The sequence below is a fragment of the Varanus komodoensis genome, unplaced genomic scaffold (genome assembly GCF_004798865.1).
Source record: "Varanus komodoensis strain SLA01 unplaced genomic scaffold, ASM479886v1 scaffold4, whole genome shotgun sequence".
In the NCBI taxonomy this organism is placed as follows: Eukaryota; Metazoa; Chordata; class Lepidosauria; order Squamata; family Varanidae; genus Varanus; species Varanus komodoensis.
Window position 1 is genome coordinate 51,026,293 of NW_025335941.1, and position 21,151 is coordinate 51,047,443.

Genomic DNA, 21,151 nt, shown 5'->3' on the forward strand with positions numbered 1-21,151 from the left:
TCAGACCCTTGGTGCATCTAGCCCAGCTTGCTTGACACTGGCTGGCAGTGGCTTTCTGGGGTTTCAGGCAGAATTCATATGTAGCCCTACCTGGTGATGCTGGGGATTGAACCTGGGGCCTTCTGCATTCCAAACTCTCCTTCTGGAAGTTCAAGAACAAATTGGCTTTGAGCCACTTGTCTGCTCTGGGCTACCATCTGCGTAGCCTGTAGCTTCTTAAGTTCTCTCCTATTTCCAGGGTACAGCAGCCACTTCAAGCAGATTAGTGTGTTAACTCTGTTTTTTCAGTGGTGTGTGAATTCTGACATAAGAGCAAACCACAGTTAGCACAAGCCTTGATTTGAAAACCAGCTTCAAACCTTGGTTTCAGATCCTGGATTCTGGGCCTAACCACTTCACAGGTTGTCAACGCCTTTGGTTTCTCACCTTAAACCAAACTAAAGCTTTGGAAACTTGGGCATGAATCAGTCCTACTAGTAATTTTGACATTTATTGTAAAAGAACCTCTTATATAAAGTATGTCAGTCTTTGTGATGTGCTGTCTAGAAGAATGAGCATGTCACATTCGTATGCTTACCTCGTGTGAATACTGATTATTTTTCAAATAGCCAAGATAGCATGCTATACCTAAACAAGCTAAGTTTTTGTAGTCTGTGTGTAACAGCTTTCTTGGATCAAATGCTGTAGATAAAATTTCTTGTAACACTTCCATTGCCAAGCCTTTCTGTAAAGAGCAGTCATGTGATCATCTGGGAGCAACTAAATAACCACCATACTGTTAATATGACTCAGTTACCCGGGATCCAAAACCCCCATTCCATTCCATTCCATTCCATTCCATTCCATTCCATATGGTCATAAGATGGGAAGGAGATTTGGCTGTGCCATCTGTCACCCCATTGATTGGTAGGGTTGATTTGGCTGATCTGGCTGGCCAGGTGGGTTTCCCCTTCCTCCCTCAGGTGTTCCCTCTCAGAGCTCCATGTTTGTGGGGGAGGACAACTGTCACAGATCAAAGGAGTGTACCACTCCGGCCCAGGCTGTTTGACAGCTGTGCTCCCCTACTAGAAGCCCCCTACCCAATCCCCTTGCTAGTCCTGAGTAAGCCGGAGTGAATGCACATGCTGACTTCGACCTAGCCACCTGCTCCTGCTGAGCTAAACAACTCAGGGACACTCCTCACAACAAGCCTGCAAGGTATGCCGAGCTGAGACTGATCCAGAATCACCCCAAGCTACCTGGCTATGTGGGAACTAGAACCTGGGCCACTCCAGTTCCAGTCCAACATTTTAAGAACTAATCCACACCAGTCCTCTGTAAGGCAGAATTGCAAGTTACAATGAAGGCAGGGCCTCCACCAAAACCTGGAGCAACTTTTTTGACATGTGCCCCGATATCGTTTGGCAAAGAAAGATTTCTGCACTGAGGCTTGTGCGAAGACCGGTGGCTAGTGTGTCATAAAGAGAGGCTGTTGTAATCCTCAAGCTTGCCATTTTTTGATGATTTCTTGTTAAATAATTCATAAGAAACTGGAAGGGCTTTGATGCCAGCTGGGTCTGATTTAATCTAAAGTAAAAATAGAATGGATTGCCTGAACAAAATCAGAAATCCCAGCATTTGAAATTTGGGCATGAATTATTCCTACTAGTGTTTCTCTGACATTTATTGTAAACGAATCTTTCATAGCAAGAATGCTGATCTTTGTGCAATACCGTCTAGAAGAATGAACGTGACACATTTATGTTTAGTTTATGTGAATACTGATTATTTGTTGTACAGTGGAGATGGCAGGATATAGGAAGTAGTAGAAAAGATGGATAGATTGGTAAATTGATAGATTATAAATAGTGAGTAGCTAGGTAATTCAAGATAGTATAGGCATATCGGTAATAAAGTTTTAGAAAAATAGGAAATAAAATGTTGGAAAATGTATAGAAAAGAGCAACTAAAATGGGGGAAGTGACACACAGTGTCCTCATATTAGAACATTTCATGAAGCTGATAGGTGGAAGATTCAGGACAGATCAAATGTGATAGTGACAATTTTGGATGCCTTTAAAAGCAGGTTGGACACATTCATGGAGGAAAAAGCGACCAATGGGTCCTCATCCTGAAGGCTATGTGCTCCCTCCTGTATTCCCATGCATATCGGTTGCTGGGGAACATGGTCAGGGGGGCACTGTTGCACTTAAGTCCTTTTTGCAGGTTTCCTGTAGGAAGTTGGTTGTCCATCGTGTGGACAGAATGCTGGGAAAGATGGACTTTGGTCTTGATCCAGCATGGCTTTCCTTATCTTCATATGGACATTGTCTTATAGCAGGCCAGACTATTTTTTTCCATCGGCCCTCTGAAAATGTGAAGTAGTCCTAAAGAAGTGGCTGCTTCTTAGATGTGGTTTGGATGAGATCAAGTGTAGGCAACCTGGAACCATCCAGATATTTTGGACTACAACTTCCCTTAAGCCCTAGCCAGAAAAAATCCTGGCAGTTCTAGTACAAAATGCTGAGGGTACCAGATTGGACTAAATAATCCTTGATTATTTCTGAAATGTGCCTTTTCTATACCAGTGAATATCCACCTCAAGGCTCTGCCTTCTGAGCAGAGGAAGCTGCTTCATGCTGTGGATGAAGCAGCTTCCTCTATCAAGTGGTCTTCTTTGGCTGTGGCCACTGAGGCTGGCTTGGGTGGGACAGAAGGTCTTATCACCCAGTGTGTTCTAATCTCAGGGAATGAAACTAGGACCTTACATGTTTGAAGGGTGCTCTCTGCACAGAGTTCTCATCCCTCCTCTTTGCTGTAGTAATCAGAACAGTTTGTTGATCGCTTTGGCCACCTTGTTTTTAAAGTGCGCATTTTGGAGCAGGAGTTTATCCAAGAGTGTGATTTAGGGCAGATGGCAGACCAAGGAGAAAACTGTGCCCTTGATTTAGGGCACCAGTTCTGTGTGTGGCACATTGTGATAAGGATTAGTTGATCTGTGTGCTTATAATTCATGATCAGGAAAATATGCTTGGGATTTATGTCATCAGCCAGAGCATTTGGACAGCTTTAGCTTTGTAGACCCAGGTTGCTCAACATGCTGGGCACACTGTGCATTGTTTAAAAACTCACAGCGAGCAGGCAGGACATGCCGATTGCATGTGGTCAGCACTAGGGAAGCAAGGATCAGGCCAGAATCTGGCTGTCTTGTACTTGCCAGACCGCTTTCCCATGCTTGACCCTGGCCAGGAGGTGAGCCAAGCTGAGATCAAGTCCATGAAGGCTTGGGAATTCTTCCTTGGGAAGTCGTATTTTGTGCAAAATATGCAAAGAACATAGTTCTCTGTGGAAAGTATGCAAAGCCCACAAATCACATGAAGCAGAACTCTGCCTGAGCTCACTTTCTGCAAATGCCCATGCAAATGCTCAGTATGAGGCAGACATGGGACAGAGAGAGAGAGTGGGCTGGTGTCGGGGGAGCCAACCTGAGGAAATCTGGCAGATTTTTATCCTCAAACCAGCCACCATTTGCATATGCAGTCCCCAGTGAGGTTGTATGGCATCATCTGAACCCAGCCACTATGGGTTATACAAGGGTAAACAAGCCTTGAATAACCATTGCTTTCCAGTGGGGTTATTGTACTTCCATGTGAAGAATGCTTAAATGGGAAGCAATATGTAGAACTCTGGAGGTCCAAATTTTCCCCAAGGGCCTCAAATTCACGCCCCTGGTCTAAATCTGAAATGGCAAGTAGTTTCCATAAGCTCCTCAAACTAAGATTGCCAACAAGAGCTTAAACTAGAAGTAGGCAACTTGTGGCTTGCAAGATGTTTTGGTTTACAAGTCCCATCCGTTGTGGCCAACACAGCCAATGGTAGGGGTTGATGGGCAGGCGGAAACTTCTGCAAGACCACAGGATGCTCACACCTTGTTTAATCCACCCTCAGTCTCCATTTTCAGATACCACAGAGAACTATGGTTAATTCAACACTGAAAACAGAAGCTTTCTGTCTCCTTTTACAGGTTTGCCGATGTTTACACAAATATTGTTATCTATCACTATACTACAGTTTCCCATTATATCTGTCTGTATTTACATCTGCAGATCTGTCAATATTTCACAGATGGAGACTGGGACATGGCAGTCTCCTAGCAGTCTTTTCTCCCATCAAGAATCACTGCTCTCTCCCTGTCCTTATTGCTAACTGCTCTTCTCTGCCTTTGTCGGCCATATCCTTTCACAGCCTCATATCACTCACCCTGACCAGGAGTGATTGTAAACTGATGTTACAATTTGCCCTTTAAAAAACACACACACACACACACATTCATAAGAAGTGTTTAATCTCAAGCCTCTCTTTTATTCTTGACTGGGGTTTTTATTGTCCTTTTATTGTCCTTAATGTTCTTTTATGTTCTTTTAAATTATATGCTGAACCTCTTTATTTTTTATCTATTGTATTTTACAGTTTTAATATTTTTTGTAAACTACCCAGAGAGCTTTGGTTACTGGTGGTATAGAAATAAATAAATAAAGCAGCAAAACCTATTATGGAAAAATGTCAACTCAGAAAGCCTCTAGAACTGACTTTCTGGGAAAGTGGCTGTAGATATTTAAGGAGGGTGCTTTATTTCTGTGTGTGTTTACTCAGAAGTGGGACACAGCGAAAGCCACAGAGGCAGCTCAGCTCACCATCTCCCCCATTACGTGGCAGTCTGATCTTCTCACAAGTAAATCAGAGCCATTCTCAACAAAAACAGCTGTTCCCATTTGCACCAAAACTCGGCCTTTCTCCCTACCCTCACCCTGCAGGGCCGCTGCACGTTTGCAGTTAAGCAGCGAGACGCCCCAGGAGGGGAGCCAGCTCCTCCCATCGCTGCGGTGTACTCACAGGTAAATCAGAGCATGGAGATTCCTGACTCAGCTAAGTGAACTGACTTTTACCTCAATTGTCCCTGGAACCGAAAGAAACATAGGGAAGGAGAAATAGGCTTTTTTGAGTCTGCAAAGGGGGTGAGGTGGGAAGGTGCCAAGATAAAAGTGAATGTGTACATGCTCTTTTGCCTTCCTGGCCGACAGCAGGCAGGAGTAAATGTAGTGGTCCTTCTTGATGCTTCAGCCTTCCACAGGGGCCTTCTTCCTGAGCTGCTGCTTTTTGAGCATCTTCCCTTCCTCCTTCCTGGGTGTCATGAGCTAGGCATCCCTTCCCAAATGAGAGAAGCATTTCAGCAATTATTAAAAGAATCATTGTTCCATACAGCATCAATGTAGTCACAAGCTCTGAAACACGCACACCAGGTGGAAAGTTGGCCCCTTGCTCTGACCCTATTCCCCACAGCTCTGTTTATGAACCCTTCGGGGCCGGTTTCTGGAGCGGGACGTGCTATGAAAACTTTTCTTCCCTATCCCCCGTTCCTTGTGTGTTGTGTCTGTTTGGATTGTAAATGTGTGGCAGGTGACTGGGAGACCCTGGACTGAACTTTGGGTGCAAACTTTGACTTAAGGTGTTAATTATGAAACAGCTAACAATTAGTGTGAGTGCTGAAGTTTGTGCACAGTTCTGTGGAAAGCTCCAAAGTCTGATGCAAACAAATGATTTTAAAAGCTGGGCTGACCTTTAGAACAACAAGAATTCCGCAGGCCGGAACAACTAGCACCTCTAGAACAGAGGTGGACGCATGCTGTCAGCGCCATAGCAAAATGCTGATTGTGTGGGAGCAACCACAGTGGATGTGGTGATAGGGTCGTGAATGAGCAGTACCATCGGATGGGATCACAGTTGCAAATATTACCATATGTAATGTCCTGCCCCACTGTCCAACTCCTCACAAGCAGAAATCTAACACAAGGAGTGGGTAGTGAAATGTTCTCCCTGAACTGATGCATTTCTATGGCAGAGAGGGCTATCGCTTGTTAATATAAGGGGATTTTAACATAAGTGCTACCCCGCACCTATGGAGACTGCACCCTTCATTCTGATACATGGAAGAGCCAGATTTCAGATGGAGATGCAACTCCAGCATTTCCAAAAGACAAATGTCATATCTAGCCAAAAGAGTCTCATGAATGCACTATAGCTGCTGAATTTTTCATTAGATTCTGTATTTTGTGCTCTGAAACAAGATGAGGAGCCTATAGATTTCCTGTATAAAGCCCTATTTCAAAAAGTAAAGCAAGTATCCATTTTATATTGCATCTCTTTGGATGAAACTTCCACGGACTAATTGGTCCTGTAGCCTTTTAATGTTCATGTTCTTTATTTCCCCCCTTTTTTAAAACTGCAAATTGGCTGACATTTATCAATCCTATTTCCTCCCCATCCCTTCATATGGTCCTTTGAATCCCTGGTGTTGCTGTCCTGCATTTTTAAGGCCTCACAGATCAATCAAAAAGGCTAAATTTGCTGTCTTGAGGACTGGAGGCTGTTGCATATTATGCAACACTCTGGAGATGTCTATAAATAACTTGAAATTTGTAACAGTAGCCTTACTGCTCTGAAGAAGAGGATGAAGGTCTCTTGACGATTCATTCAGCTGGAAATCCAACTGTGAAGGCTGAGGAAAAAGGTGCCAATACACTGGGGCTGCGGAAGCACCAAACCCATCTTTCTGCCCCATTAAGCTCATTGCACAACGTCCAAATCACTTGATTGGAAAAGCTTCTTAGCTCAGTTGCTGTATTCATTGCAACATTAAAGTAATTACGTGTTTCACTACATAAGTAGTCTTCTAGGGCTTGGTGGGAGTTTAACTACTCTGCTATTCAGACTTCCGATGCTTGGTACAGTGTGGGGTACTTAATGTATAATTGCATTTATAAAATTGGTCTGTTATATGCATGGAAGTGGAAAAAAGAGGCTTTCACATGAAATCACCCACTCTGGCCCCCATCAGTAAGTTTAAGTTTCCCTGAAATGGGTTCGCCTGCGAAATGGGTTCTCCCTTTTCTTAAAACTGTTTCCTGTGAGGTTCTACTTCTTATAGCAGGGGTCCTCAAACTTTTCCAAAAGGGGGCCAGTGGAAAGGGTGCCAGCGGTGGGCGTGGGCTGCCAAGGTGGTGCTGGCAGGGGGGTGTGGGCCGTGGCGCACGCATGCACAGCAAGGCAAGGGCAGGGGGCACGTGGGGCAAGGCGCTGGCTTGCTCATGAGGAGATCATTTCTCCGAGTGAATCCAAACTGTTCTCCCTGGAAGCAAGCCACATGCCCGCACAGTGAGTGCAAAACCTCTGGGGCGGGCTGGTTAAATGGGCCTGGAGGGCCAGATCCGGCCTGTGGGCCATAGTTTGAGGAACCATGTCATATAGAATCTGATATTCTGCTAGAAAAAAGTTCCACAGTTTTATGGATCAAGGAATAGAACCCATGATTAGTAGTGGGCCACATTCAAAGCTGCCCGTGTGTGAGCAGGAGTTCTGGCTAGTACAATGGGGAACAACCAATTCCTCAAGCAACTGGAAACACTTTGTCCCAGAATGGCGCTAGTCACTGGAGCCTGCAGAATGACACTCTGCTGATCAGTCCCATTCTATTCATTTCCAGGGCGCCTTTCAGAAGTATTTGCATTTAAATTACAGTTAGGAGTTCTAATTTTGCACCTATGCAAAAACTCCATATGGAAATGTTATGCAAATTAATGTCATCTTTTATCCTTTTTTTAAAGGAGTGATGTAATTTCTCCTTTTTAGCTGTCTTGCCCAATAGATTCCCAGATACGTTTCTTTCTTGGATTCTTCTCTCTCCCTAATATGTAAATATTTGTATATGAATTGAGTATTCTTATCCCTGCTAATGTTTGTATGTACCAAACTAGGTATTGTAGTTATTTTTGATTTTAAATTATACATAGAATTTAATACAGTCTTGATATTAAATTCTGTTTTGCCATTTGCAAATGGTGCTTGTGTAAATGCACAGAGCTTTAAAATAACACTAATTCTTGAATATTCTAATGGCACAATCCTTCAATATTTACTTGAATTCAAGTCCCACTTATTCATTAAGCCTTACTCATAGGAAGGTTTGCAGGTTTGCATCTTAAATATTTCTAATATATTATCATGTATAAATGATAATATATAATTATATATATATAAATGATATAATAATATATATTATATAAAATTATAATATTTATATTAGAGTATCATGCATAAATGATAATATATAGTTTAGAAATATTTACATTGCCTAATTATGTATTTTCCAATATGGTGGTATTCACATTTGTGAACCTTCAACCAAGTTTAATACTTTAAGAATTCTCTCGCAAATGTCTTTTTAAGTTCATGCATTTTCCCTTAACAAGCAATTGTCTGTATTTTATTCTGGTTTTCTTAATCTGTCTCCTGTGGGGCTCTCTTTCTTATGAGATCTTGTTCCAGACTGGGAGCAATTTTGCTGTTTTGTATCCAAGAGCCAGAAAGAACCCTGTGAGAATAAACCCTTGTAGAGCAAATGATCAGACTTAGTACTTTCTCCAGCTGCAATCTGACAGATGTTGCAAGTGCAGCTTTTATAATTCAATGAACTTTTTTTTTTTTAAAGAACATTGTGGATGGGAAATGCCCTTTTTTCTTTCAGGGCTTTTTTTTGGCGGGGGGGGGGGATGCTTCTTTTCCATTGGGACAACTAAAATATAAACCTCTGCATAGCAAGAAAGGGTTTTTTCTCATGACCCCTTTGGTGCATATAATACACTAGAGAAGGATGAATGTCAATTTCAGTTTCTCTTATTTTCTCTTTTCTACACTGTAAGACAGCTCACACATTTGACCATGTACCAAACATGGAAAGAAAATGTATATTAATTCTTTAAAACTGATTAAATAAGCTTTTAAAAACATTATGATGGAGAATCAGAAATTTAAGGGATCAAGCTGCTGCATATTTAGATTGAGTGATGTCTTTGCAGCGGGTTAGTTTAAATAGCCCATTACAACTATATTTGGCTCAAGAGTAAGAGGCTTCTCTCACATAATTACTAATATACCTTTATTATTTCTGATATTTGCAGGTAATGGAAATCAAAGGACAAATGATTCATGTCCCAGAATCCAACTCCATTTTGTTTTTGGGCTCCCCCTGTGTGGACAAGCTTGATGAACTGATGGGTCGAGGCCTTCACCTTTCAGATATACCAATTCACGATGCTACCCGTGATGTCATCCTTGTTGGGGAGCAGGCCAAGGCCCAGGATGGCTTGAAGAAACGGATGGACAAGCTCAAGGCAACATTAGAACGAACACATCAAGCTTTGGAAGAGGAGAAGAAGAAGACGGTAGATCTCCTCATTTCTATCTTCCCAGAAGAGGTGGCTCAGCAGCTCTGGCAAGGGCAGCAAGTTCAGGCCAGGAAGTTTGACGACGTCACCATGCTCTTCTCAGACATCGTGGGCTTCACGGCTGTCTGCGCACAGTGTACTCCCATGCAGGTGATCAGCATGCTCAACGAACTCTATACACGATTTGACCATCAGTGTGGATTCCTAGATATTTATAAGGTAAGACACTTCAGCTGTTCTTGGTCTTGTCCCAAGTTGTGTGGCGTTTCCCAGCTTGGCACCTGCTAGTCCAACTGCCGCCCTATGGTGCTGTTGCCTAGGCCGGCTAGGGCTGATGGAAGCTTTAGGCCACAACAACTGGAGGTCCTAAATTGCCCACTTTTTTTGCAGACATTAGCATAATACAAATATCCTTTTCTTAGCGAAGGGAAAAGGTTGGTCTAGATGATGGTTGTGTACATGGCGGTGGCCAAAGACGTGACCTTGCAAGCAAATCAATACAGATTTGGACATGGTGAGATAAACACTGGGATTACTGCTCTACAAAGATTTGGTTTGCACATGCAGCAGGAGAAGGTGGCCAAGCAGATGTTCAAGTCGAGGTGCAGAGGGGGCACAAACTTTGAATTGCTCTTGTAAAAACAAAAAGTGAAAGTAGGAAAAGCTCTTTGCTAATATAAAACCCAGTGCACAGGAAGTGGACTGAGCTCAAATCATCCTTTTGATTTGCTAGGTATTTTACTTATGGGGATCTTTACACAGGGGAACTTCCGTGGTGGCATCGTGAACTTGCTGGCTGATGTGTATTTTTCCTCCTCAGAAGATCTCTACCTCACTTTCCTGCCTGTGTAGTCAGATCCTCAGTTTTAAAGTTGAAGTATGAGGTCAAGATGAGTTTTTTTCTGCCTTATTGATAACATGACAACTGTATATTGCAAGAATTCTGAGTGATAAGTTATTCTAAGTAAATCTGGAGTGTAACAGTAGTCTTTACCTGCTGCCAGTTCTAAGAACCTAGGTAAACAGACAGGTATGCTGAAAGTTAAACTAAAGCAAGGATTTTATTAGAGTGGCACTAGAGAAACCCATGCACATGTGACAGCATGCAAGAGAGCAGGTTGCAATAAACTGTCCCCATTGGACAGCCTGCCAAACATGTATACATGTCACAAAGCATAAGAGAAAAGCATAACTAAGCACATAGTAATTCTCCAAGTTACTCACTCAACATTGTTTTCATAAGCAAATCTTGCCATAAACAGTATTATTATACAGTAAAAGAAAAATTTTAGTTCTCTCAAAAGCAAAGCTTCCTCTCTCTGTCTCTGCTTCTTCCAAACTGTTACAAAGTTGGCCCCATCTTGACCCAAACTTTTCCTCACACTTATTCCTAACACAGTGTGAGACCTCCTTCAAGCTCTGCATTACACTGGCCTTGGGCTGATCTGTAACAGCCATTGACTGGGGTCCAGGGGGAATTAAGAATGAAAGTGAGGTTGTGCTTGAGGTACTGGTTATGTCCATACAAGGAGAAAGTGTGTGACTTCATTGTTCTTGCATGGAAGGAAGCCCCATATCAGCCAATGGGAGAAATTAATATTATTTTATGTGCTTCCTTTGAGAAGAAATAGGAAGTCAAGGGCACCATCAGAATCAGTGGTGCTCCAAATGTTGACTAGAACTTGTGGGAATGGCAAGTCAAAACATCAAGAAGCCCACAAATTGTCTTTGGTGGAAAGAGCCATGGAAACTTGCAACCTTTTGCTAACAGTGTGTTTATTCAACTTACTCATTGAGAATGTATTGACAGAGTGTTGAAACAATCACACCTGCAGTACTAATCCCACAGCTATGTCAGCTCACCTTTCTTGAAATCTGGCTGGTTCTCAGGTCAGAAGAAATCCAACCTCCTTCTCTTTACTCCCTCCAGAAACCCTTCTTCAAAATGCTCTGTCAGATCCAGCAGATGTTTTTCAGCCCCCCCGTCTTCCCAAGTGATTGTTATTTCCAATTCTTGACAGCCTGGTGCAAAGAAATTCTTGCTGCAGATAATTGTCCATCAATCACCTTCCATTGATCCTATCAAGTTTTAGCATGTTAAAGTTCCAGCAAGCTTAAGAAGGCAAGGATGCTCCTCCAAGTTTGCATGACAGAAAAACATTATCCTAAATTAACAGAAAATGAGTATTTTTTTCTCTTAGGATATCATAACTTTAAAAAAATTTACAATGCCTTCTAAATACTCAGTCCATCACAGCCAGAAAGCAAGTGGATGATTGTGTTTTCCGAGGAGGATTCTCGGTGCTCTTAGGAGATAAGCACTTCTGGCCTTAAAGGGCCACAATTTGGACACCACATCAAAAATAAATCACAAGCCATTCTTTTCATTCCTACTCAGCACTGAAGCTTAATTGCATTCTGTTACATCCTTGCCGTATGGTGCTTTTGATTTCCCACAGCTGTAGTTGAGCCTCACTAATCCATATTCATGCAAGGAACTTCTTGAGCAGAGAAACAAGGTTTATAGTTGAATGACTGTGAACAGAGCATGCCATCAGCATTTCTCTCTCCAATATGGATTAAGGCATTTATCAATAGTGACCTAGGAGGGTAAAATTGTGGCGAAGACCTTGCTTATCAAGACCCATCACTCTCTGCAGCCTCACTTTCAAAATTGCGTTGTCCTTGTTCAAACTGCATTGCTTCCTCCTTTATGCTGTGCTTTGTTTTTCAGCCTTGAGCAAGGCAATCCTTTAAGTTAGCCACCTAGTCTGAAGTTCACATTAAGATCAGTGAAAGCTCTGACGCACAGGAGGATCGATCTCATGAACTTGCCCAGTGACTCTTCCAGCAGTACAGATGAGAGGACAGTGAGCTAGGAATGCTAGATGGGGAGAAATACTACAGAAGCAGACATCTGCCTGACTTTTCACTTGTCAACATCCATTCCTTGCTAAGCTTCATAGCTGGATCAACATAATGGCCACTGCTAAAGAAATGGTAGCACAGGGTAAAAAGTTGCACTCAGGTAGAAAGTGGCTGGGATAAACAGCAAGCAAGCACAGAAATCTGCGGCTTGGGCCAGGGTAGGTGCTACCATTAGGCAGAGTGAGACAGCGACACAGGGGTCATGCAAAGTGGGGAGACCGGTGGCATCTACGTTTGTGAGGCCCCTTAGCTCTTGCAGCTTTTCTTTTAATCTATGAGTGAGTCACTGGATAATTGAAGAGGCTAGATAGCTCCAGCCTCTTATGAAGAGTTGGCAGATAATTATTTTGGGACTGATCCTAATCTCGGAAGGTAAGGGTTAGGCATCAGACCTGATTAGTATTTGGATAGGAAATCTGAGTCCTGTATTGAGCAGAAGATTGGACCCGATAGCCTACTAGGCCCCTTCCAACTGTATGGTTTTATGATTCTATGCGTTTTTAGGTTTTTTATGTTGTATGTATTTTTTATTAAAATCTTTCTACTTCAAAATAACTACAACCGAATGTGAAAGTCTGCAACAAACTTCTTGCATCTTTAGGCAGAGCAATTCCTGTAACTCCTAGCATTGCCAAGAAACATGTGATGCATACCATTTCAATCTTAACTTATGAATATTGTACTTTTTACTATGAGGGGAGTAGGAGAGGTACTTATGTTTTGTTTGTCTCAGTTGACAAAGCTAAAACAAAACCTTGCTGGCCTTGGATCTTGAATCAGGCCCTGGTCTGAGTTTGCATTTCTTCATGCTGCATGTCAAACCAGTTGGAAAAGGGAGAGGTTTCAAAATAGTTCATGATACAAGGTGGAAGCATCTTCCCTTTGGATCCCAGTGATGGACCCTTGTTCGCAGTGCTTTTATTTGCAGATACTTATTCAGAACTTGCACAGTACATTAAAATTGTACTCTATCCTTCCTCTAAAGAGCTCAAGTCAGCCTATGTGGTGCTTTGGTTGGCCTGGAGTGGCCCATCCTGACTCCATTTTACTCAGGTCCAGGAGACAGAAATCTTCCTTTTGCAAGCAGCTACAGGTCTCTGCTTGAGAGAGAGGCCAAGTCAGTTGCCCCCTGTGTTCCAGTTCAGCTGACATTTGTATGTCAAGCAGTGCCACTCAGCCAGCTTAATCAAACTGTCTGGGTGCCTACACAATGAGGAACGTCCTAGAATCAATCTCAGAGCTGGGGATGAGCCATTGCCAAACTGAATGCAGACAAATCAGAAGAAATTCTTAATTCTCCACCCAAACAAGTGGAGAAGGACCAGAGCAGATATACGCCATTGCAAAGGAAACTGAGGTCTTTTTCTTTCAGCGCAGGTAGGTATTGCACCAAGCGTTCTTCGACACAGGTGGCCAAATATAGTGTTCCTCAAACAAAAGTGGTAAGACCTCACACAGGCACCAGGAGAACTTTACTATGGACACAGAGGGCCTTCAAGGAACCAGCTGGACAGCTAATCTCTCTCACACACAGTCTTTCCTCATTGTGTTTGTCATTGGAATGATTTTCTTGTTGTGTGATCAGAACTGACCAGTCTTTCCCCATTTTATAAAATTTCCCTGAATCCTTAATACATCTTCTACCCCAGTTTCACCAGAGTGTGTACTTTTGGGGTGAAAGTGAGGAGGCTCACAAGGGGCATGCCATTTTGGGTTCCCCTATGCTATTTCAACACCAAGGTTGCATTTCAAGGGAAGCAAGTAAAACATGTAACTTGTGCCCTGCAAGGATGCAAAGGGGCTGCTGGGAAGCCCCACACAAGGGACCAGAGTTGGACAGTTATTTGCAGGGGACTGAAAGTGCATGAAACTGGAGGAGACTGTTTTACTCTCAGTGGTAGCATCTGGTACCAGTTGGCCCTGCTGCACCAGACTTCACATCCTCAGACAGGGTTACATGCAAATGCCGGGTCCTCCACCCATGGCTCTTCCTTGCTCTTTGGCCTAACAATAAACCTGTGAGGTAGGGTAGACCGTTGATGCAATATGGGCAGACGAATGGGAAGCTCTTGTCAGAGCCTTTCCAGCCACAATGTTGTAGGCCAACATTTCTGGACATTTCAAGGGCTGCCTTAAATAAAACACAGAACAATCCTTTCATCTAACTGACAAGTGCATGAATGATGGAGAACAGAGATGCTTCCAGATGGAGGACTCCAAGTGATGCCAGTTATATTCTTCAGCTGTTCCCTATTTCCCTTTTTAGCGCATTTTCCATGGCAAGAACAAAGCATAAAATAAGTGGCAGGAGAGTTCAGAGTGGAGGATAATAACATCTGAATTCCCTCTAAAATTGTGTGGATGAGGCAGGGGTCTGGAAAAGGCCCCACATGCCTAGCTCCAGGAAAGAGTCCAGTTAGTGTATAATGGGAATTTGATGAAGCATGCTTGTCCTGCATCCAGGTGCAATTCTGGATCCAGGATAGCTCCCAAGCAATGAACCTGTTGCTTCTGGGGAGAGCAGCCCCATCCACAACAGTTTGAATATCTAATAGAAGTAAGTATGTGGCCATGGCATCATAAAACGTTCTTGGGTCCTGTAAAATCTAGAAATGTGTTTAATTCATATTAGCAAGTGAAGCATGGGACACTCAGAATGACATAAATACAGCTATAAGCTTAGTCATACGTCCCAACTCTAATTATACGAATTATGAATCCTGATTATGTATGCCAATAAAGTCACATTTTAAAGTGTCTTCATAATGTTAAATACATACCATAAATCCGTGAAACAGCCATATAAAAACAGCACTTTCATAGAAATATCTATTTGTATTTCTGTACAGCCTCTCATTTGTACCAGAATGGAATGTGGATTTTTTATTCTTTGTCAAAGAAATATGCATCATATTAAAAAAAATTATGAGAATCTGGATTGTGTGTGAGAGAGAAAGAATGAAAGTTGGAAACAAAGGTTAAATGAGCAGACATACTCACATTCTAGTTTGTGGGTCTTAAAACACTTGCTGGCATGGAGGTGGCTTGCCTTTTAGTTTCCTGCTGCTAAATTACACATTAAAAGTCATCTAAAAATACACTTCCCTGGTGTTACTCTCCTATGCAAGTAATTGGTGTAGTTGCTATAGAGATATTAGATGCTCACAAAGGAGATGGCTTGCGTTATAGGATAGGGGAGGGGAGATCCTTTATCAGCTCCAGTCCATGTGATTAAAAAAAATAAAAAATTAAGACCCCTCATATTATTCTCCCACAGAGCATAATGCACAAACTGCTGTTGCCAGAGTTCCTTGGAAATTGCACTCTGGATCACTGTGTACATTTACACTAGAGCTGAGACTGACCCCCATGCCTAAGCAACAACCTCCTCTTTTTGCTGGTTTTTCAGCATGGCCAACAACACGCTTGTACCCTTCTATTGCCTGGTGTTGTGACCTCAGCAACATCTCCACCTATCCAAACCTGGCTGGCAGTGGGAAGCTCTCAGGTGGCATTTGCAGGAAGAAGTGGAGTTGGTTTCTCTGTGCAGGGAGGCACAGATCTTTCTGCCTCTTCCTGCTTGGAGAAAAAGCATAGCAGGTTTGCTGGTGTCACATGTGGAGGTGAATCACACTCGTCCAGCCTGGTGCTTGGCCACACCGTGGGTGGCAATCCAGCCACAGGACAAAATCGGTCACTCACCCTTGATCTTTGTGATGGTTCCAAGTAGGACCAAGAAGCAACCCTGAGGAAAGGGAAGGGAGACTGCGGAGAAGCAGGAAAAGCCGTGGAAACGTTGACACCAAACAGGACTGTAAGAAGTTCCTATTTCCATAATCTTAACACATTTTGGGAAGAAATTCTACTGGGACATCCATGCTTTCAGAAGCCCCCATAAATCCAACCCATTCAGCAGGCCTGGAACTGGAATGATCAAAACAGTCTCATTTCTTGACTTGTCTGGCTGCTAAAGGTACTCCAAGGTGTCTGATAAAGAAAAAAGGAGGCAACTTTACCCTCTCCTGTGGGATATCTTAGGAGGATTTTCATCCATGATAATCACATGCAGAACCATGTTCTAGTAATGTCTGATAAAACTGGAGCTCATGCACTCACATCCTATATATGTATACAATGTAACCGCCTCCCAGATGTTTTGGGCTATGACTCCCAGCATCCTGACCATAGGCCATGCTGACGGGGACTGATGGGAGCTGAAGTCCAAAACATCAGAGGGTATCAGGTTGGGGCACACTGTTGCATAGGATTGCAGCCAAAGGCTTCTACACCTGTAACATGCGCACTTGCTTTGTGGGACCTACTTCAACATAAAAATTCCTAGGAGAGCACACCATGGTTCCGGTACACTTTTGAAAATTACTCCCAGCTGTTTTCTTCTTTATTTAGAAGATTTAGTCCAAGGCTGGCTGGCTGGTGTGTCTGTCTGTCTGTCTTTCTTTCTTCTTGTATGGCAAATACAATAAATGACAAAGTGTTATTTAATATCAGGTAGAGAGGGGACATGGTGTGAATTGATTGCTTCTTTCCATTCCCTGGAAAATAGCTGTCTATGGCTCAACACATTGTTCACAGAATTTCTTTTTATCTGAGCTTCTTAGTGGCTTCCTGCCCTGACTGTTAAGCAGAGGCTGTAGAAAGAATATGGAATAAGCACTTTCTTGGGGTTACAACCAGGAAACATCATTAAATCCTTGTGGGACTATTTCTTTCTTTCTTTTTCTGTTTCTGTTTTCCTGGTTAAGACAATTGCTTGGTAATTAGACTCTTGAGGAAGGAACTGGGGTAGGTGGAAGGGGCAGACCTTTAAAAGCATAGTTTAAGCAGATGGACAGATTGGCACTTAGAATCTATTCCTATTCACTTGGGAGTTATTTTTTTTATCAAACAGCAAACTTGGCTGCTCACCTTGGCTTATTTTCAAAAGCTGGTGTTATGCTACCTGAAGAAGGAGCTTGAGGCAAAGGCTGAGCTAGCTTTAAGTTGGAGCAGAAAAGGGAATCCAGGGTCAGTTTAAATATACGTTCTTGTTTCTTTGCTTGTTGGAGCTTAGACATTAGCTGCTGTTTTGTACTCTTATAGGTTTCTCAAGAGTTCATCTGAACAATCCATTTTAAATATGGATTGTTCGATTGAAGTCCGGGCCCAATTCAAGGTGTTGATTATGACCTATAAAGCCCTAAATGGCTTGGGACCTGGATATCTAAAGGAACGCTTGCGCCCATATATGCCCTCCCGCCCTTTGAGATCAGCAACGGATGCCCTTCTCTGGGAACCCTCCGTGAATGATATTAGGAGGGTGAGTACCTGGAGGAGGGCCTTCTCTGTGGTGGCGCCCCATCTATGGAATGCGCTCCCCAGAGAGGTCTGCCTGGCACCGTCGTTATTTGTTTTTCGGGGCCAGGCTAAGACCTTTTTATTTAAAACTTATTTTAATTGCTAAATTATTGTATTTATTAGGATTTTAAAATTAGCTGAGAATGCACCGGGGGTTTTAAATGTTTTTTTCTTTTAAATTGTTATATTGTTATTGATTATGTATTTTTTTTTGTATTTTTTGTGAGCCGCCCCGAGGCTTTGTTGCGATGGGGGCGGCATAGAAATGTTTAAAATAAATAAATAATAAATAAAATACCAAATTGTTCCCCCTCCACCTTTTAATACTCCGTTAAAGCTGATACCCAATTGCAGATCTCTTAGCACAGGAATAGGCAAAGTTTTGCAGTTATAGGCAATTGGGCAATTTGGGAAATTGTTCTTGGTGCCTCCCTAGAATGCTGCTGTAGGAGGAGTGGAAAGGGACAAATGACTCCCAAAAAACAAAGTGGAAATCCCCAACACATTCAACATCTTCTTTGACCCCTGCTTTCGGCAACCAACAGAAACCTGTTTCATAACCATCCCAGTTGCCACTAAGGAAAAGTACTAGTTTAAAAAATGTGGGAGGGGCAAGGCCACTTGGTGATGCCAAGACAGTGCCCAAGATGAATGAGATATACTAGTACCTACAGATACCATACTGTCTACCCCTCTCTTAGAGCCAAGTCGATTCTTTTGTTGGGAAGGATCCTGGAATGGGCTGTTACATTGGGTTCACATGTTTTCAGATTTCCTAGATGATGTGACTGTGTAATCGCAGCTGCATGGGGCAGGGGGATGCATGAGCTGTGGCATTCATACAGATCCTTACTAATCCCTGGGAAGGAGTCTCATGAGTTTGATTTGAATCTACATACTGTAGTGCATGATTAAGAATAACTCCTTCAGAACTTGCTCTTTGCCATGAGCAAATTTATCAGATGTTTCACAGGCGACTTGGCAAGCACCATGTAAGAAGAGGCATTCCCTCTTGTGTGTGAGAGAAGGAGGAATGCCTCTTCTAAGATGCCTCCAACCTTCTACGGGTTTTGCAAGCATTTATATTAAAAATGATTTTTTAAACCACTCAGTTTGAGTCAGTGAACGAAAATAGGTTTAGTCCCTTTAGCTGACTGATTAATCACTTCGAATGGTGCAGTCAAGCAGGTACAGACAATGGTATATTATTTTATATGATTGATTTTGTGCATTCTCATTGTGGCATTGTTCTAGTTGGATTCATCAGTTGTTACAATCTTGTGACATTTGCAATTTCCCTTGAGGAAGAACTGTCAAGTTTGAAAAACGCTGGGACTTTTGCTGGTGATTAAACATTCTCTGCACCTGTGGGCTTCTGTTTCCTACATCTGTTCACAGTTCAGCCCTCCTTTATTTTGCAGTCCTGCTACACACCTGAGGGGGAAAATGAACATAATATGCAAACCTGTTACACATAGTCCAGACTGAGATGCTTTTACAGCTATGAAATTGAATTGGGCCCTTATGTCACTAACACTACATTCCTATTTATGCCCACTTGGGAGTAAGTCACATCACGCTAATCCCAGGAAAATGGTTACCAGAATTCTTCCTAAGTCATCAAAAGCAGTGCTAAAGTAATGAGTGTTTCTAGCTGCATGCACTCATGTCAGTGAGCTGCAGCTAATCTCACCTGCTTGATGAGTATTTGAGAACTATATGTGTTATATTCATGTATTACCTTTTAAGTGTACATTTAAAACATGTGAGGCAGATATCTGAAAAGCAGAATATGTGATGTATCTCTAAGAAGCCAGTGGAATTCTGCCTGTATCTTGGACCAAACCCAGAGTTTGAACTGGTTGCACGTTATTGTTGGATTGTAAATTGTTGTTACATGCAAACCCTGCACTATGGTTGAACTATGGGCTTTTGTAAACCATGAACAACTCAAGAAGAAAACCATGATTTGCTGTGGATCTGTGAACTCAAGGTTGTTGGTGGTTCAGGATTTACACATAACCACAACCATATTCAACAACGTGCAATTCTACAAACACATATGCACAATCCCTCCTCTGGGTTGTGGTTACATGTGAATGAAATCTGGCTGTCTGATTAGCTGTCTAGAGATTAATCTGCAGTCAAATACTGATCTCAATTCCATTTAAACCCACAGAAAAAAATATATGCAGGATTTTATTAGTCCGTTTGAACATGAGTATTAATATCTTTTCCTAGGCCTAAGTATTATTAGAAGTATAACTAAGTGTGGCAGAGAATATAATTAGAACTGGCTGAGCTTGAGAATATGAAATGTAATTGAGTGTGAAAAGCTCTAAAGGAGGATATGAGTAGAGGTATGTAACACTTGCATTTCTGTGAGTTTAACAGTTTGTGACCCTCTAGATGTTTTGGCCTACAGACTCCTCATCGCCAATAATCAGGGGAGTTCTAGGCCAAAAGTTTTGGAGATCCACACATTTCCCACCCCTGTTCAGTTGACTGTGACAGATTTGCCTGGCTGAGATACTCCCACAAGGATTTTTTTTTAATCACCAGATTGCCACAGCATGTAGAAAAAGTGTGAAAATGGTTTACCCAATTGCTTAACAATTTGCTTAGATTATGTATGTGCATGTTTGCAGGATTCCACCACAAGTGTCCAAGACCCAATGAAACCATATAAAAAAGCAATAAAAACATATCACTCTAAAAGAGCCAATAAAACCTATGTTAGATAACAGTCAAGGGGCAACAAAATAAGAACAGCAAGCAAAAATGGGGGAAAACCCTCCTACAAAGACATCTAATACATAGACATGTTTTAAGCAACATCATTTTGGATGTTAGTGTTCTTAAACTGCAGTGTTGCCTTAAATGAGGATGGAGAAACTTCCCACATCCAAAGGCCATTTTCACTCAGGAGTGATTGCTTGTTTTCCATAGTTCACTTTTCTCTTTCCATACCTTTCCAAACCAGGCCAATCCATTTGATGCTCCAGTAGGCTCTGGGAGAAGAGAGATGCAACTGATCAGGCAAGGGTTGCATTCATTTGGTCAGCAGTCATGCTGGGAATGCAAGAACTCAGTGGACTGAATGCACCTTGGTCAATGCTGTGTATGAGCTGACAGGCTGGGTTAGCTTTTCATGGAAAGAGCTGTTCCAGCAAAGGAACAACTGAAGGCTGTTCCCCCAGAAGCTTAATTTCTGATGGGACACCAACAAACATGAAGGTGCCATGCTCTTTTCTGTAGTTTTGAGCTCCTATGTGGCTCAGAGATGTTAGAAGAACCTTTCTTAAAGGCTGAGGTTGATGGAAAGGGTGATGTTTTGGTCTGGAGCACATACCAATGATTCCTGGGAGTCCTTCCTGGAGTGCTGTGGCCTGTTAGTCCAAGAGGCAGGACTAACCTTTCCTTTCACACTAAGCTGTCATGACCTGGTCCCTTCCTTTGGGTTCCAAAACTAAAAACAATCCTTTAAAAATGCAGCTCTTTTACTGAAAGTCCGCAAGTGACAAATCAGTTTAAGCTCTAAATAGACTTCTAGGAAAGCTGAGGAGCCTTTGCTCATCCAGTGGAATCCAAACTGGAACTTTCCCTCA

At 42.4% G+C, this 21,151-nt stretch overlaps 1 protein-coding gene across 1 annotated transcript in view; it reads left to right on the plus strand.

Moving 5' to 3' along the window:
• The window catches only part of GUCY1A2 (guanylate cyclase 1 soluble subunit alpha 2), a 180,040-nt gene that overhangs the window by 90,784 nt on the left and 68,105 nt on the right, over nucleotides 1-21,151 (plus strand). The window contains exon 5 of the mRNA XM_044441813.1: nucleotides 8,994-9,479. Within this exon, the coding sequence (XP_044297748.1) occupies nucleotides 8,994-9,479 (486 nt within the window). The remainder of the gene's footprint in view (nucleotides 1-8,993; nucleotides 9,480-21,151) is intronic.